The sequence below is a fragment of the Mercurialis annua genome, linkage group LG2 (genome assembly GCF_937616625.2).
Source record: "Mercurialis annua linkage group LG2, ddMerAnnu1.2, whole genome shotgun sequence".
Lineage (NCBI taxonomy): Eukaryota > Viridiplantae > Streptophyta > Magnoliopsida > Malpighiales > Euphorbiaceae > Mercurialis > Mercurialis annua.
In genome coordinates this window covers 40,733,382-40,751,961 of record NC_065571.1, presented here as the reverse complement: position 1 = coordinate 40,751,961, position 18,580 = coordinate 40,733,382, and the positions used below count along the sequence as shown (strand labels likewise).

The window sequence follows — 18,580 nt, the reverse complement described above, 5'->3', positions numbered from 1 at the left end:
GTTTTGAACAAATTAATCTTATTATTTTGATTGTTTGTGTAAACAGTTCCAACAGAACTATACAATTAACTATCATTAAGGAAATAGTTAATGGAAAATCAAAATTACCCTACAATATCTCTCAAATTTAAATACAAAGAATCTCATTTAAGATCTTTCCAAAATTGTACAAGGATCATTGCATGTATTGTACTGCTATTCCATTAATGCAAAAGTAAGAAATTTCAGAGAATCCAATCAATTGAAGAGAAAAAGGTTGAAGATTCAGGGGGGGACGTGGAGGTCGCGATGGTGGAGGCAGGGGTGGTGGATTTGGGTTTTGTGATGAAGGTCATCCTTCTTTTTAGCAATGTCATCTTCTCCATCTCGTCTTTGTATCATCTACGCCAGCAACGATGTCATGTTCTCCAGCTCGTTGTCGCTTCTCAAAAGTGAAAATGCCGTTGTTCTTCCCATCATCAGCAGTGGCACCACTAATGGAGGCGGCGGTTGTTCTGTTTTAATGATCCTCTTGTTTTCTCATTTAATTTTTTTGTGATTTGAAGAAGTTGTCTAATTTTATGGTTGTGGATGATGGTAGTTGTCGGCGGTGGTCTGATTTTGATGCTGCACTCTTAGTGTTTGAAGAAATTCTTATGAGTATTTGTATTGTTTCGGGTGTTGGTTAACCAATGGTTAATTTTGGATAAACCGTTGGTTAACTTGTAATAAATTTTATTTTAAATTTATCGTTAATAAATCGTTAGTAAATTGTTAGTAAACTTGAATTGTGTATTTTAAACAAATTGTACCTTTTCAAAAAAATTATTAATTTTAGGGTTAATTACATATAAAATCACCACCTTTACACGAAATTGCAAAAATAACACGACCTTTAAAACGTGGCAATTCAGGGCACCACCTTTCATTTTTTTTTTCAAAAACAACATGGACACATTTTTAATGGCATTTTTGCTGACGTGGCATGACACGTGGCGCTCCCATTGGATGTCCAAGTCAGCAAAATTTTATTTAAAAACGTGTCCATGTTGTTTTTGAAAAGAAATGAAAGGTGATGCCCTGAATTGACACGTTTTAAAGGTCCTGTTATTTTTGAGAATTCGTGTAAAGGTGGTGATTTTATATGTAATTAACCCTTAATTTTACTTTTAGTACATCATTAGTGAATTGTGAGTAAAACGGTTATAAACTTATAGTCTATTAATTAGTTACCCAATGATCAACCAAATGATGACCAACTATATACTGAATTAAACCAGTTCATTAGTGTTTCAGAAGTTAACCAAAAATTGACCAAATATTGTATATAATGAAAAACTATTTATTTATTGGTTTACTAATATAATACAAACTATACAGTTGACAGTGTAAAAAAATTCAATAAAATATTATGCAATAGAAAAAACAAAATTTATCAACACTTTATTCTACCAAACTTAACAAACTGTGTACAAAAAACATTGTGAATTAGTTAACACATAATTTAATTAATTGAAGTTCTCATTCTATGCTAAAAGACATATAGCTAACAAAATCAAAATATATTGCAATATGAAGTCAACACTATATTGCAATCTGTGGAATAATCTTCTTTCATCTCTTTTCTTGCATTTTTTGTTTTGGTTCAACCTCCTCGTCGCTGTCAATATTTTTATCAATCTTCACCTGTCCATATCGATACAACAGAAACCCAAGATGTTCACGATAATTCTCTATGATATAATAAGCTGGAATTGGTCAGTTTTTGATCAAATGTTTAGCAAACGCCAAAATAAACGCACCACGGTCACTATGAAAAATAAACACTTACTCAGTTATTGAATAGATTAAGATAATAATAGATTGTAAGGAAACTCATCTATCCTTCTGAGTTGGAATATCAGACACATGAACAACAACAAATGATGCACCAACTACTACATTTCGATAAGAGATATAAAATCAATGACTGTCCGAAGATTTTCTAACCAGTTGTTAATCTATGGTTAACCAACAAAATAGTCAGATCAATATCATTGACAAACAACAAATCATTTACATGAAAATGTGATCAGTATGAAAACTATGTGGTGAACCAGTGATGGTTAGAAAATGGCACCAACTATAAACCAGCTGTAAACCTATGGTTAACCAAAAACATAGTCAGATCAATATCATTAGCAAACTATCAAAAACTTTTTCGAACATTATAGACTAATTTTGATTGTTAAAAACATGGTAAATTAAGTACATTCACCTCTGTAATAAATCATAACAACAATGACTACCAAAATAACAACAAATATCATATAACAACTATGAAAAATAATAACCATGCAGCACTAAGGACAACCAAACTCAAACATAAACAAATATCATTAACAAATCATTACATACTAAGAACAAACAAACTCAAACATAAACAATCTTCAACATGAACTAAAAACAGTAAAAACGAGTAGAAAACATATAGGAACTATGAAAAAAAATCAAAAAATACCTTTGGAGCAGTAATGGGTTCCACATCAATTCTATCCCTACGATTATCAGGGATCTTTAAGTCTTCGAAGTCGTTGTCGTCATCTTCACAAACAAGCTTTATGCGATTCTTCATTGTCGCCGGAATTTCAACAAAATTGATTTTTCTTTTGCTAGAACTGGGATTAGATGTGGATTTAATCTTTTTTTTGGGGTGGGGTGGGGTGGGGGGGGGGGGATATTTGGAGGCTGAACTAGTGTTCACCATTGTGAAATCAAATTTTGAAAAAACTACTCAAATGGCAAGTTTGATAGAAAGGTAACCGGAGTTTGAATGGAGAAAAAGAAGCTGAAAATCTCGCCACAATCAAAACATGCAAATCTTCTCAGCCAATTCAATCGTATTTCTCTAATTTGTAAAGTATAAAAATTGAAAAGGGAAAGCTTAAAATTCGAAGAAAAAAAGATGAAGTGACAATTTTCAACTTTGAAACTAAAGGCCGTAAAAAAACTAAGTAATTTGGGCTAAGCCCGTCTTTTGTCTAAAAAGTCAAAAAAGAGAGGAGTAAATTTAGAATTAAGGAAAACCCAACCCAACACAAAAGACAAATGAATGGTTTGTAGGGGAGGGACTAATGATGGATATGGGTTAGCCACAATAACACAGCAATCATGGTCCAGACTTAGAAACCAGACTTAATCCTAATTTGATCCAGACTTAATCCTAATTTGATCCAGACTCAATTAACAGACGAGATCATAATAATTCTGAACGGAACTCCGAACATTAACAGATGACAATAAATCAACAGAATCCCGAATAAGTAGGGATCGAGATCAGGTCGATCGAATTTAAACAACAGAGCAAATTCCAATGAGAGTATTCTACTAAAACTCGAACACTAGAGGTTATATAAAGAGAGGCTTAGGTCAGGTAAAGACACGTTAATTATTTTCTATTATACTAGTTTCATTAATCAAAACCTATTCAAGGTTTGACTTAAGCATCGGAGGATGTTCGAGCCAACACCGGCTTGAATCCTTCTAACTTGTTTACTTTGACAGACCGAGACTCGGATCAAATCGACCACGGCGAAACCATCAATCCATAACCCACAGAAAGTAACTTATCAGACCAAAGAAGTTAATTCATTTCAAATATAATCAGACGAGATATATTATACAGACTATACACTGTTGTTGAATAATATTACAATCAAAACTGCCTAAACAAAATATTACTATTAACTTTTCCCAATTGTATCCGTAAAATAATCTGAAACACCCACCCATGAATCATGATGTTTTACTTTCTGGTTTGCTTCAGTCCAGTAATGGAGGAAACAAGGAGTAAAAAGAAGTTGCTCAAGATCCCGGTAATAACCGACCATTATACATCTTATTTAGTAATTGACGAGCATCTGGCCTCCGGAGAAGACCTTTGTTATTTGGTAAACCAGTACCTAAACAAATCGGACATACCAGTTTCCCCCGACCTGCCACCATAAAAACATATCAGACCACTTCTCCGAAAGGGTTTCAGTTATATGAACTTCAAAAGTCAGGAGAAAAACACTTAATTTTAAAATTTAGAGGAAATGTAGTAATTTCAATGTAAGTAAACTTATAGAAATTATGCCTAAAACATAACACATGAAGAAGATACATAAAGAGATAAATGAGCAATTAGTAAGCTTTGCATTTGACATTTGAGACGTAATTCATTAATATGGATGTAGAATTTGCAGAGATCACTTTAGTTGCTCAAGCAGTTTCTCAAAAATTAAAAAAAATGCTGCAATAAACTTCCAACTTGAGGAAACAGTAGTAGAACATGAAAAAAAAGAGTTTCTCCTAGACTCCTACACAACTACATCTAGGGGTATAATAACCAAATCAACAAATTCGGTTCAATTTGGTTTGAAATGTTTGTAAAAGATCAATTTTTCTATTCGATTTAGTTTTGTTTGTAAAAGAACCGCTTTAATGTTGGTACAAACTGAACCGAGTAGCCACAGTTGGTTCGATTTGAAATATTTCAAATTCTTATAAAATCGATTCGATTTAATTTTGAAAAAATGGAACTTTCTATTCGCTTTAAACCGAATGCATCTATCATTCATAATGATGTACGACATGAGGTTTGATAATTTTCAGATATCACTGTCATGAAAATTGTAAATCTTCTACACTGTCAAACTAGCAATTGCAGAAATTTCTGGCTAGTTTTCTCAGCTGAAACCTTTTTTTACTTTTAAAATCAGCATATCACATCAGTAGACAGTCTTCATCCATATTCGTTGTGGCATTGTCTTAAAGGCATGTTGTTGCAGCTTGCCAAATAACCAGTCAACCTAAAAGTTTAAATTGCTAGGTGAACCTTTTACTACGGTGTTATTGTCTCTAATATATTCTCGCACCCAAATGCTTATCGAGCTTGACGCATAAAAAAGCGCAGGCCTAATATTAAACAAACAAGAGCTGTTGCCAAGGAAACTTTTGGATCACAGGTTTTTTGGTACCATGTCAAGTTACCAATCAATTCAATATATTAAATTGTCAGGTGAGATTTAAACTATAGTTTTATTAGCCAACACACCTCAATGAATATCTTATAAAATCTCTGACATTGGGAAAAAAAATCCAATGAGCTATATTTTTATGACTTGGAAGATATTAACAAGTCCATAAATTTATGATTATAGTATATCCAAATTAATATCATTGTATAAAACTGGAAAAAAGTTAAAGTACCGTAGCAATTAGGGCACTCTGTGAACTCATAAACATCTTTAGCACGTTTTCTGTTGAGAGCTTTCCATTTTCCTGTACCTCCACACATGTCACCTATAAAAAAATATTATAAGCTTGTTATAGAGCACCACATGGAATGGTATGGAAGGTCGGAGAAATGCAAAGCAAGTTAGAAGAGTGAAGAAAACAGAAGGACGAAGGAAGAATATATTTAGGTGGTTGAATAGGGATCAGCAATATAAAACCTTTCAATAAATTCAATAACCGCAGCTATATATCACACATATTTGAATGGAAAAGGATTCATAACTTTTTCAAGCGGTACATTTGAAAATTTAGTTGACTTGGGGTTAAGAGTTGAGCTATAGTTCCTAAATTCTGAAAGATTGAAAGTTGAAACTGTTTTCCTTTTACATTCATTCTGCAAGTAATACTAACATTGTATGAAGTTTTCACTTATGTTGCATACAAAATTCTCGAATTCTAAGTTTCCACATTTTATTAATAGTTTCTGGAAATGTTTGTGATACTCTAGATTTCTATAATAATAATTTATTCTTATTAAGTTAATGTCAATTTCCCATTTTCCAATTTGACATTTTCCATTCAGCATTTCTGTTTTCGTGCTTCATAGGTTTTTAGTGTGGAAGAGTATAATTCTATATAGATAACCGAAAGATGACTACATGACAAACACTAGGACATACAATCAGAGCATGAAATACACGAAAGAAAAAAACATAATACTTACAAAGTATTGCACCACTGCCGCTACAATTCCGACATACAGCCCTTTCTTTTCCATCTAAAGCAATTGCCTTCGGAACGAACATTGAAGTTCCAGCATTAGATATTAGTGTTATTGTTGAACATAAACATGCAATACACAAGCGCCTTGATGTTGATGTCTCACCGTCCTGCAAAGAATAATAAACACCTTTTTTCAATAAAGTATCAAAGTAGTATTTCAATAAAGAAACATAATCACCCATATGTTTTCTGCTTCAGAAAGAAGCCAAAACCTGTTGCTGCATAACTCCATTTAAGGGGCCATGTTGCATCTAATAGATCATTAAATACAATATCCTAAGTCTATTGTTTTACCACAGTCTGCTAAGATGTCTCCTTTTCTTCCAATTTCAACATTCTCAGAATTAAGGAAACTTGGATATAAAAGAAAAGAACAAAAGGTCAACGCAGCCCTCAAACTTGTGTCCTTGGATCAAATACGTCCATTTTAACCTTTTTGGGTCAACTAGGTCCTCAACTCTCTTAATTTGGATCTAAGTAACCCCTTCAAATGCGTGACTCATTTGACACCGAGACACAAGTTTGGGGATCTAGTTGACCGATAAAATGAAAAATAACTTACTCGACATGTAAACAACACGGGTTTGAGGACCTAACTGAGTCAAAAATATCAAAATATACTTATTTGATCCGGAGACATAGCCTAAACCAATTCTTCTATAATTAAATGTCAATCAATTGATTAATAGAAGACTAGAATGCACAGTTAACAGTCAAATGTGTTCCAAACCACACTCATATACAAAAAGCAATATCAATCCAGTTAAAAGCGTAACAAAATTACACATTTAGCATATTTCAAAATTGGGATTTTTGCATTCATCGAACCCTTAGCACAAAAAGAAACAGTTCAAAAACAAAAGTACACCATTAAACCTTGTTGTTGGCTGAATCGGAGCTTTCATTTTGTAAACTTGATCTGACTCGAATCCCAACTGACTTGGACCTCACATTTACATTATCTACACCAAAACCGTTCAAATCAATGTCTAAAAAATGATAATTCAACAAATCAAAAATATTTTTTTTTTGGCATGATAAAGAGAAGGAGAGCTTACAGTGACGAGTAGAGGTTTTAGAAGAAGAAGAAGAAGAGAAACGTTGAGGGATAGCTGACAGATGAGATGCCATTAACTGTGTAGGGAGGGAGATGTTATGAGATAAGGAATCTTTACTATAAAATCTACCATCTATTTAATTAATCCATTTTCTTTAACCAAGCTGAACTCGTATTAAAAAAAAAAAAATATTTAAAAATATTTTTTGGAATATATTAAAAAATTGGACGAATGAAATATTGCCATTTAAAAAGATTATATAAAATATATTTATTTTTAATTTATCCAACTCAAACCCACTGCTCTCATAGTGAAAAAATCACAATACTCGCCACTTTAATCTGTACCAAAAAAATTAAAATGGATTTATACTATTCACATACAGATTAATTATATTTTTATTTTCTAGTAACAATTTATATTGTTAATTTTTAAAATGTTCAATTTAATCAGTTTTTCGTTAAGTGATAGATGTGGTGATATTTAGAAATTATATAGGATCTAACAATTGTTACTATTGGATGTCTAGTCTATGTGAGATAGTAAAATGTCTCTCAATCTGGTCCTCTTTATGGATGAGGGGCCAGTCTATTTATAGGCGAGGCGAGCGCGTGTTCCTTGCTCTTCTTAATCGATGTGGGTTATGTGTTGATCAGGTACTTTGGGCTTTCCGCTTGTGGGTTTGTTCCATCATTAATCCCCCCCCTCCCCTCGGTTCCGTCTTTACATAGATATTTTATGTCTGGAATGTGAAGCGGGTTTTTGTTGGGTCGGGTCGTCTTTTTGGTTTCCCTCTTCTCTTTTTCTGCGCCATTCTGACAACCTATTATGTAGCATTTAATGCGTCTTGCACCTTTTGATGTCCTGCCGTCGTTTCGTTTCTCTTTTATTTTCAAAATTTGCTTGATTTGTCTTTATCTCTTTTATTATCTTTGTTTCTCTTGCATTTTGTTTCTCCTTTTTCTCTGTTTTTTGTGTATCAGGTTGTTTTCTTTTTTATCATGGCTGATAGCTATTCTAAGGCGGTTGCTAATTTAAACAAGTGACCATGTACTTTGACACAAGAGTCCATGGTTATGCTTCGGGAGACTTATGGTATTCCGGATGAGTATAACATGGACGTCCCGGTAGGGGGTCAATATACTTTTTCTCGACTGTCTTCTGGGTCTTCCTTTGTTTTTGAGGAGCAACTTGAGGCTGGTCTTCACTTTCCGTTGGATAAATTGTCGTTTCGGTTCTTAGAGTTCTAAGGTATCGCCTTATCCCAGTTGCATCCCAAAGCTATTCGCCACTTCATATGCTTGAAGTCGTTTCACAGCCTTCACAGTGAGCGTTTGACTCTTAGTCGCGCTAATGGATGAATTCTCCTTCGGAACAAAGATTTGTCGTTCATTTCCTTAGGGTTTCGCTCTGATATGAAGATGTTTGCTGACCTTCCTAACTCAATTAAGAAGAAATGGAAGAGTAAATTTTTTGTCATCAGTCATCCGTCTCACTCTCTTGGCCCTACCCTTTGGCGGTCTTAAATTGAGTCGCGTGACCCTTATGAGGTGTCGACTGAGGAGTACGCCCTTATGCAGCGGATCGGGACCTTCTATAATGAAGGGTCCCGGACTTACGTTGATTATATCAGTGAGTATTTGTGGCATCGCGCCGTTCCCCCTGCTCCTCTTACGGTCACGTCTGCAGTCGTTGCTTCTTTACCTGCTGCCTCTCCTGTTGCTGGTAAGCCTTGTTTGTTTCTAGAAGCAATTTTTTGTTTTCCTTGTGTTGGTCTATTGTCATTTCTTACTGTTTGTGTTGGTAGGTCTATCGGAAAATTTGACTGCCGCTACTGCTTCTTCCTTGGTTTCTCGGAAGCGTCTACGAAGTGGTGGTTCAGATCTTCCTCCCAGGAAGAAGCCTGATACTCGTCCTCCTTCGCCTGTTGTGTCCTCAATTCCTTTGCCATTGACTGGGGTTCTTTGTCCTGCTTCCTCCGGTAGTCGGCTAATGGTTCTGCCTTCTTCTTCTCCTCTTTTGGCAGCGGTCTCAACTCTTCTGGTATTCATTCCTCCTATTTCAACTGGTGTCGTTGCTTCTCCCGTGGATCCCTCGACTGTGTTTACATCATTTCAAGAAGGTGAAGATGAAGGGGAGGAGACAGTTGTTCCTTCTGCTCCTCATGGAGGTTCTCACCTGATCCTTCCATTTGGCTGTAATCGCCATGACCTGGGCGTCTTCCGCTAGGTCCGTGATTTTCTTGGCATGATGGAGTCGCCATCTTTTTATCAACGTCTGGAAGGTGAGGGTCTCTTCAATTTTGTTGGCCAGGCGCTTTTAACCGCTGTTAATGGTATTCGTATTGCTCAGCAGCATTACATTGCTAAGGATTGTGAACTGGTGGCAGAACAGTCGGATCGCTCTTTTCTGGAGTTGCAAGTGAAGGATGCGTTTATTGAAAGGGACCTTCTGCGAAGGGAGAACATTGATATTCGCGTCGAGGCTGCTCGTCTTAAGTCTGACATACTTGAATGAAAGAGAGTTTGGACGATTCCACCTTTCTTGTTTCTCGTCTGCTGAGGCTGCACTAGAGAGCTATCCGAGAGAATTATTTGTCCTCCAACCCCGACGGAGACACTTTATTACTTGCGGTTGATGCCTATTCTCTGAAGGAAGAAGCTCAACATTCGTTGGCTGATCATAAGTTGGCTCAAGCTGCACTTCATGTTGTTGCTCCTCCTTCTACTTCCACTGTTATTGCTCCAGTTCCGGTTAGCCATCCGAGCCTACCTCCGATGTCGCTGGATTTTCCTTCTCCTTTTGCCTCACAATCCTTGGTGCCGGATCCTAGCATGCCTTTTCTGTCTAAAGGCTTTGGATTTTTGAACACACCCAACGGCGGTTGATTATTTTTGTAGTGTGTTTGTAATTTCTTTTTAGTAGTTAAAGTATTTGTTTAAACGATTGCCTTGTTCTTCTTTTTGAATTTATTGGAATGTTTTTCCCAGTTCTAATTAGTTTATGTTGAATGATTTGCTCGTGGTCGCTTCTCTTGCTGTTTTATTTTGTTGTTGTCGTGTTTTTGCTTCCGAGGAATGTTCCTCAAGCAATTTTTGCTTTCGCAACTTGGGAGATGCCCCCAAGCACTGTGTCTTGTTGTTTATTTTCTTTTTCTTCTGAGAGATGTTTCTCAGCGTAGTGGTCATTGCCTTTTGGGGAATTGTTTCCCTGTTTGTTTGTTTGTTGTGTATGCATATATATTTTTTTTCTGCACTTTGTAGCTTCGAGATAACATTTACTTTTATTTTATTCATGATATAATTTCAAGTGTTCTACATTCCAGAATATGGGCACCTATTGTTCTTCTATTATTTCCAGGCGGTATGCTCCTTTGCCAGTAGTCTTGGTTACTCGATACAGTCCTTCCCAGTTGCTCTCTAGCTTTCCTACGTCGGCATTGCCTTTCCCTATAGCCGCATCTCTTAAGACCAGGTCTCCTGCCTTGAAACTTCTTGGTTGCACCTTTTTGTTGTGGTACCTAGCTGTTATACTTCGGTAGGCTTCGGCTCGGATGTTGGCCGCATGTTTTCTTCTTTCTAACTGGTCCATGGATCGCTTTAGTTCTTCTTCGTTTATGTCTTCATTGTAGTGTTTTGTTCTTATTGATGGCATTCCAATTTTGACTAGGATGACTGCTTCTACTCTGCATGTTAAGCGAAATGGTGTTTCTCCCGTCCTTTTCCTTGAAGTTGTTATGTATGGCCAGACTACGCTGTTCAACTCTTCTGCCTAGTTGCCTTTTGCTTCGTCCAGCCTCTTTTTCAACCCTTTGCAGATAGTTCTGTTGGTTACCTCTGTCATTCCATTTGTTTGGGGATGCGCCACTAATGTAAATTGTAGATTTATGCCAAGGTTTTCACAGAAACCCCTGAAAGTTGCTCAGTCGAATTGCTTTCTATTATCCGTTGCTAGCATCTTGGGTATACCGAATGTGCAGACTACTTATCTCGAGAAGAACTCCTCCGCCTTGACTACTGTTATTGTGGAGACCGCTTCTACTTCTACCCATTTTGTGGAGTGATCGATTGCCACGAAGATGAATTTCTTTTGGTTCTTCGCCGTTGGGAACGGTCCTAGGATGTCAATTCCCCATTTTGCGAATGGTCATGGGCTTGGTTTCTTGAGCTGGAATGTGGGACATGTCCCCGTGCCTTTGGCATTTGTCGCATTTCTTTACCAGTTCCTTGGAGTCTTCTTCCATGCTCGGCCAGTAATATGCTTGTAGGGATGCTTTTCTTACTAGGGCTGCTGGTCCCTCGTGTGCACCACATATCCCCTCATGTAAGTTGCTTAGAATATACTATCCCTCTCTCTGAGACACGCATCTGCACTACGGGTGGCTTATAGCCGTCCGGTATAGCGTTCCTTCGTAAATCGCATATCGACTGGCTATCCTTCTTACTTTTTGCGCTTCGTTCAGGTCTTCATGTGTCTTCCCCTCCTCTAGATATTTCCAGATAGTCTTCATCCATTCATCCAGCTCTTGTATGGGGCAACTTGTTGGTATGTCATATTGTTGGTGATGTTATCTCTTCTTTGAATTCCATTGTTTGGAATTTGTCACTGTTTTCCGATGCCGCTTTTGCTATTGCGTCCACCTCCGCGTTTTCTTCCCTTCCAATCTTTTTTATTTTCCACTGTCTTCCTCATTTCTCGATTTCTTGTAGAAGTTCCTTTGCCTTTTTGTTGTATTTCAGTAGGTTCTCCTATTTAGTGGCGAATGTCCCATCTATTTGTCCCACTACTAATTGTGAATCACAGTGGATCGTCAAATATTCAGTTCTTACTTCCACCGCTAGTGCCAATCCTGCTATGAATGCTTCATACTCTGCTACGTTTTTTGTTGTCATGAAATGTAGGTGAACCCCATATTCGATTCACACTTTGTTAGGGTCTTTAAGGATGACTCCCGCTCCTGCCCTTTTTTTTTGTTTTTCGCTCCGTCGACACAGAGTTCCCATCTCTCTTTTATTTCTGGTTCCATCGTGGAATCTCCGGTAAGCTCTGCTACAAAGTTCGCTACCGCTTGAGCTTTCATTGCTAGCCTGGGTTCGTAACCAATGTCGTATTCTCCTAGCTGTATCGCCCGTTTAACCATTCTTCTAGACAATTCTGGCCTTTGAAGGGCTTGTCGTAAGGGTTGATCGATTCGTACGACTATCGAATGCGCCTGGAAGTATGGTTTCAACTTCTTCGCCGTCGTTGTCATTGCTAAACCCATCTTTTCGATTTCTGGGTATTTGAGCTCTGCGTCTTTTAAGGTCCGGCTTACGTAGTATACTGGTAGTTGTTGACTTTTCTCCTCCTTTACTAGAACCGTTGCAGTAGCATCCCTGCATATGGAAATGTACAAGTACAGGACTTCAGCGTCTTTTGGTCGGCTTAGCAATTGTGGCTTTGTTAGGAATCTCTTCAGGTCATCGAAGGCTTGATCAAATTCTTCTCCCTACTTGAATGTTTTTGTTTTCAGCGTGTTGTAGAACGGGAGGCATCTTTTTGCTGACGACGAGATGAATCGTCCAAGGGTCGTTACTCTTCCGTTGAGAACCTGTACGTCCCTTTGATTTTTTGATGGAGTCTTGATTTCTTCTGGGTTTGCTTCCACTCCTCTTTGGGACACCATGTATCCTAAAACAAATTCCTCCTTCCACTTCGAATGTGCATTTTTTCGGGTTCATCTTCATCTTAAATTTGTCGAGTATCTCCATCATCATCCGTAGGTCTTTGGGGTGATCTTCTTCACTCTTGCTTTTCACGATTACATCATCAACATATACTTCCATTGTTTTGCCGATTTGCTCTCTGAACATGTGCTTCATCAGCCGTTGGTATGTTGCTCCTGTATTTTTCAGTCTGAAGGGCATCATCGTGTAGCAGTAGGTTCCTTCATCTATGAAGAAGCTTGTTTTTGTTTGATCTTATTCTTTCATCGGGATTTGGTTGTATCCTTACGCCATGTCCGCCAAGCTGTGCATCATATACCCCGCGGTGGAGTCGACTAGTTGGGCAATGTTGGGTAGGGGAAAGCAGTCCTTTGGGCATGCCTTGTTCAGGTCAGTAAAATCGACGCACATTCAGTTCTTCCCGTTTGCCTTTTTTACTAGGACCACGTTGCTTCGCCAGTTCGTGTATTTGACTTCTCTGATGAACCCCGCCCCTAACAGCTTTTCTACTTCCTCTACTATGATTCTTTGTCACTTCTCCGAGTGTCATCGCTTCTTTTCTCGAATTGGCTTCATGATTGTATCGACATTTAATTCATGACATGCTACACCCGGATGTACGCCCTTGATGTCAGAGGCCTTTGTGGCGAACGTCCCTTCAAACTTCCAGAGCACTTTCTAGATCTCCATTTCGATCGACTCTTTCATGTTGATGCCCATTTTCACGTTTTACCCGGTGTGGACTCACATGGCAATTCCAATATCTCGTCTATTTGGAGTAGCTTGGCCATGGCCGCCCAGTGGCTGGCTTCCGCCTCCTTTTGGCTTCCTTCGATAATCATTGTCCCTGAAGAGGTCCGGATCATTATCCTTTTATTCCTTGTATCAAGGACTGCTCCTAACTCGTAGAGGAACGGCCGACCTAATATAAGGTCATATGGGAGGCTCCTGCTTGCGATCTCAAAAGGGGAAGTAATGATCCTTTCCTGACCTCTCCCATCATCAAAGTTTAATCGAATTTCCGCTGTTCCCGTCATTCGGAGTCTACCGCCTCCTACTCCCCGTACGTAGCTCGGGTTTGAATTTACAACGGATCTGACTCCCTCCCGTCGCCCAATAGGCCTTCTCTGTGATGACATTAACGCATGATCTCGGGTTTACTGACACTCTTCGGACCTCTCGTCCTCCTACTCTTGCCGGAACTACGACGACACCTTCTGGTTCTCTCGGCTCGAAATCCGGACTCACGTTACATTCAACAACCGGTGTCGTAGTACTTTTCCGCTTGTATCCTCTCAGAGAGCTTTCATCAGTCTCGTCTCTCTTTCTCTTGTTGACCGTGCTTCTTTCGTGTGTGTCGATCTTAACTTGTCTAAATGTATGGGTGTGGGTCTATGAGGTTCTAGTTACTTACCACTTCTATCACTAGAATTTTATTTTTCCTGAGAACAATATTCATATAGACGGCGCCAAATGATAGATGTGTTGATGTTTAGATTTTATGTAGGATCAGATCATTGTTACAATTGGGTGTCTAGTCTATGTGAGATAGTAAAATGTCTCTCAATCCGGTCCTCTTTATGGATGAGGGGCCGTCTATTTATAGGCGAGCGTGTGTTCCTTGATCTTCTTAATCGATGTGGGTTATGTGTTGATCAGGTGCTTTGGACTTTCGCTTCTGGGCTTGTTCCATCAAATATTCATATTTTTAACAATTGTCCATATTATTTTTTTAATGAATATAAAATAAATTTATTTATTTATTTTGATAAATTAAACAATAAATTTTAAATAATATAATATTTTATTATATTTATTTTATTAAAAAATTAAACTACATGATGGTTCCGGTGATGCTGGATCCGGTCTTAATGTGGCCAGTCTGAGTGTGATCTTCAATCTACACAGAAAAGATAGGTTAGAAGGATTCGAGCCGGTGTTGGCTCGAACACCCTCCGATGCCTAAGTCAGATAGACTGAATTGATAAGAGTTTAGAGTGAATATCAGTAGTATAAAAGTCCTTTACCTGACCTAGTTCCATTAATATATAATAGATAGTCATTGCATTGTAGTATGAGTCTTGTTACTGATTTGAGTTCATCTTCTTGTTAAGATTAGGTAAAATCCGTCCTTATCCCTGATTTCACGGGATAAGGGCGTTATCTGGTCTTCTGGTAACATTGCGTACTGAGTCAGTGACTTCGGACATGTCTCTGAGTCAGTGACTTCGGGCTTGTCTCTGAGTCAGTGACCAACGCCACCTGTGTGGGTCTTTTGTACAATTCTGGTGGTGTATCCATCATTAGTCCCTCCTAACAAGAACATTTATATCAAGCATTTATGTTTGTTTCATTGTTTATGTGGAGTGTGTCTGTGACCTTTTGTCTTGTATTTTGAAACGTTGCTTTCTTCGTGCTGTGTCTTCTTATCGAGCTTTCCTCGGCTCGGCCCACTTCATTTCTTTGTTTTGTTCTTCATGTTTGATTTTGTTTACTTTTTTCTCCTTTATTGCAAAAATGAGTGATAATTTTCTTGATGACTTGACTCTCTCTCTTTTGATGATAATGACGATGTTGTAATTGTCGGGTTTAAACATGTGTTACCCAATGTGTATGTAAGCGGCTGTTTGACTTACTTCTGTTCCACTGCGATAAAGATCATTCGTGAAGACTATCCCGATTATGATATGAACAAGTTTATGTCGATTGTTTTTCGAGCTCTAGGTCAGCGAGCTGCGACAAAAGTTGCAGCTTAAGAAAGATAGGTTGCATGTTTCTCCAGTTCTCCCTTCGTACGCTGCTAGAGATGGCATGAAGGACGCCATGGGATCCGAGGAGAAAAAAGAGCTTGCTGATACTACTGCCAAAGATGGCAAGGAGCTTTTGCCTCCTTCGGGACTATTGACTGCGTCTAAGACAATTTCAACCGTTATTTGGAGGTTGAAACTTCGGAGGTCCTCAAGCATGACTCTCTTGTCTCTGACTCAGTCGAGGAACTTTCTAAAGAGAAAGATTCGGGTGGTCCAAAAGAGGGAGTGACCCTTCTAGAGGAAAAGATGTAGGCCGTATGTTGGACCTGTAGCTAGCTTTCTTTTACTTTCTTTTGGTGCTACCTTGTGAGGTAGTACTTCTTTTGTTTGTACTTTTCTTTAGGGGGGTCTTTATGGTAGACTCCCCCTTTCAGAGAACAATTGCGTGCTTTTTATGAATGTGTTTCGCTTTTTCTTTATCTGTAAAGAATCATATTGTTGACTATATCATTCGTCTGTGTCATAGGTCTGCGACTAGCTTCTACTGAAGGCATCGATCCGACAAATGACAAACTTTCAAGATTCTCCTGATGAAGAGGAACTCAATGCGTTTGATGTTGTAAGTCCAAAGGAGGGAGCGACCCTTCCAGAGGAGAACATCGTCTAGGCTCGTAGCCTTTTTGCTTCGTGTTTGTTTTGTTCTTTCCCCTTGGGACAATCATTTGTTTTGTATTCCACAATTTCTTGTGGTGAATGTTCTGGGGATGTTTTACAATCCACATTAATCCTACGTGGAGATCTGCATTCGCCATACAGTACACTGGGTCTCGTATACTACACTGAGTCTGATAGAGTACACTGAGTTTGGTACACCATACTGAGTCTGATACATTACACTGAGTCTGGTACGTTACGTCTATCCCTGTTTGAGTAAGACTCTATTTGGTCTTAGATATTTCTGGTATGGTTGAACCATATCCAACATTACTTCCTCCCTTTCAAACAAGTATACTTCAAGCATTTATGTTTGCTTAGTCTTCTGCCGAGGTGAAGAGTCCAAGGGAAAAATTGACGATCCTTCGAGGAAGGAAGAACTTCGTGAGGAGAATACTAATGGTCCAGAGGAGGGAGCGACCCTACCAAAGGAAAATGTTGTTTTTAGCTAGCTTTCGAATACTTTTTGTGTTGCCTCGTGGGACAACACTTCTCTTGTTCTTTCATTTTGGGGCTCTTACGTTAATTAGAACCGGCCCCTCTATGTCGGAACAATTTTCATGTTTTATGGATCCATTTCAGTTATGTATGAGTGTTTTATACTTCGATACTCTGTGGATATTTTTCAATCCATATTCGTCATACTTGGAGATCCGCATCCGCCATATTTCGATACTTTGTGAATATTTTTCAATCCACGTTTGTCATACTTGGAGATCCGCATCCGCCATATTTCGATACTTTGTGAATATTTTTCAATCCACATTTGTCATACTTGGAGATCCTCATCCTCCATACTTCGATACTTTGTGGATATTTTCCAACCCATATTTTCTATACTTGGAGATCCGCATCCGCCATACTTCAAATTTGATGCCGATTTTCATTGCTTCTATCGTTGTGTCATGATTTAAATTTTAAATTTGGACCAAAGTTCTTCAATGTTTCTTGTTTGTCTTACTTGTATTTCCTCAAGTCACTTAAGTCTTTCTGCATGAGGGTGTTGGTCTTGAATCTTTCTTTAAATGCTGATGCTAGGTATGGGAATAATGTAATCGATCCAGACTTCAGGTAGGAATAACATTTTTGGGCTGATTCCTTCAACGTCGCAGGGAACACACGACATAGCATAGGGTCTCTGACATCTTGCAACATCATTATTGTTTTGAATTTCGAGATATGGCTCTTCGGGTATCCTGTATCATCAAAAGAATCAAATGCTGGTAATTTAAAAAGTGATGGAAACCTTACCAATTGTATTTCAGTTTTCAAGAGGGAGTCTTCGTCCTCTCTATCCTCCTCGTCGGCTTTGCCCAGAGCTTCATATATTTTTCTAACGCATCTCTAATTTTCTGGTCGATGGTGTCCTTCTCTTCACCTTCATTTCTTTTGTCGCAGATGCAACTCTCTGCTTCTCTCTCTAGAGGTTTGGGTTTGTGAACTGTGTCTTTCACATGTGGACTTTTTGAGGTGACTTCATCTATGTGGTTCCGGTTCCTTCTAGGACTTTCGTCCTTCTTCTGAGGCTTTTTTTTTTCTTCTCTACCAATGCTTTTTTGAGTTCTTTATCTCATACTTCTTCTTTTCTTCTTATTACTGGCTCCAAGTGCTCTTTTCTGGGTGGGTTTGACATTCCCTTCTTAGGAGGAACAATCTTTTATGCGCCTTTGTTTGAGTCAGGGACCTCGTGTGTCCTCCGATTACTGCCCCAACACCTTTGCGTCTGGGTTGTGCGTCCTCCGATTGCTTTCTATTTTACCATTGATATTTGTTTGTCATTCGCTTGCCCCAACACCTTTGCGTCTGGGTTGTGCGTCCTCCGATTGCTTTCTATTTTACCATTGATATTTGTTTGTCATTCGCTTATTTCTACAGTCCCTCTGCGGCCATGGTTTCTCTGCTGACTGGTACAATAGTTGTTCCACTTTCTTCTCTGAAACTCTATATCGCGACCTTTCAATCGTTGCAAGATTCCTTAAAAATGATTCAGCCAGTAAATTTAATATTGCTTTAATAAAATAATGTTTTCTTTCAATTCGATATTTCAATTTTCATTATCCAATAGATCTATAATATTGCTTTGACTAATCGTTATTTTACAAGCGTAATATGACGACCACTCTGAATCATAGTGATATAAAATAAGAAACTTATCTGTTTTTCTCAAAGTCGTATTGCTGTTTGGTAGGATGGTACGGCCACAATAATCCTTCCTTTATAGCCGCTTCTGCTATTTTTTGTCGATTTGGCCTTGTGACTTTTCGAATCTCCTGTCCCATTAAAAGAGTCAAAGTTTGGTAATTTATACTGTGAAGGAAATTTTACCAATTAT

At 38.2% G+C, this 18,580-nt stretch overlaps 1 protein-coding gene across 1 annotated transcript; it reads right to left on the bottom strand.

Moving 5' to 3' along the window:
* Nucleotides 1-3,584: 3,584 nt before the first annotated feature.
* On the bottom strand, nucleotides 3,585-7,230 carry LOC126670676 (protein PHOTOSYSTEM I ASSEMBLY 2, chloroplastic). Its single transcript, XM_050364484.2, has 5 exons — nucleotides 7,080-7,230; nucleotides 6,898-6,983; nucleotides 5,963-6,128; nucleotides 5,212-5,304; nucleotides 3,585-3,953 (listed from the first exon to the last, which is right to left on the bottom strand). The coding sequence occupies exons 1-5, from the start codon at nucleotides 7,150-7,152 to the stop codon at nucleotides 3,823-3,825; spliced, it is 549 nt and encodes a 182-aa protein (XP_050220441.1). The 5' UTR covers nucleotides 7,153-7,230; the 3' UTR covers nucleotides 3,585-3,822.
* Nucleotides 7,231-18,580: the final 11,350 nt, after the last annotated feature.

Bases quoted from the DNA above. Each gene is read 5' to 3' on its own strand.
- LOC126670676 (XM_050364484.2), bottom strand. From the start codon at position 7,152: ATGGCATCTCATCTGTCAGCTATCCCTCAACGTTTCTCTTCTTCTTCT. The intron at 6,129-6,897 runs GTTTAATGGTGT...TATTCTTTGCAG, and splicing joins CCGATTCAGCCAACAACAAG to GACGGTGAGACATCAACATC. The intron at 3,954-5,211 runs GTACTTTAACTT...TTATGGTGGCAG, and splicing joins AGAGTGCCCTAATTGCTACG to GTCGGGGGAAACTGGTATGT.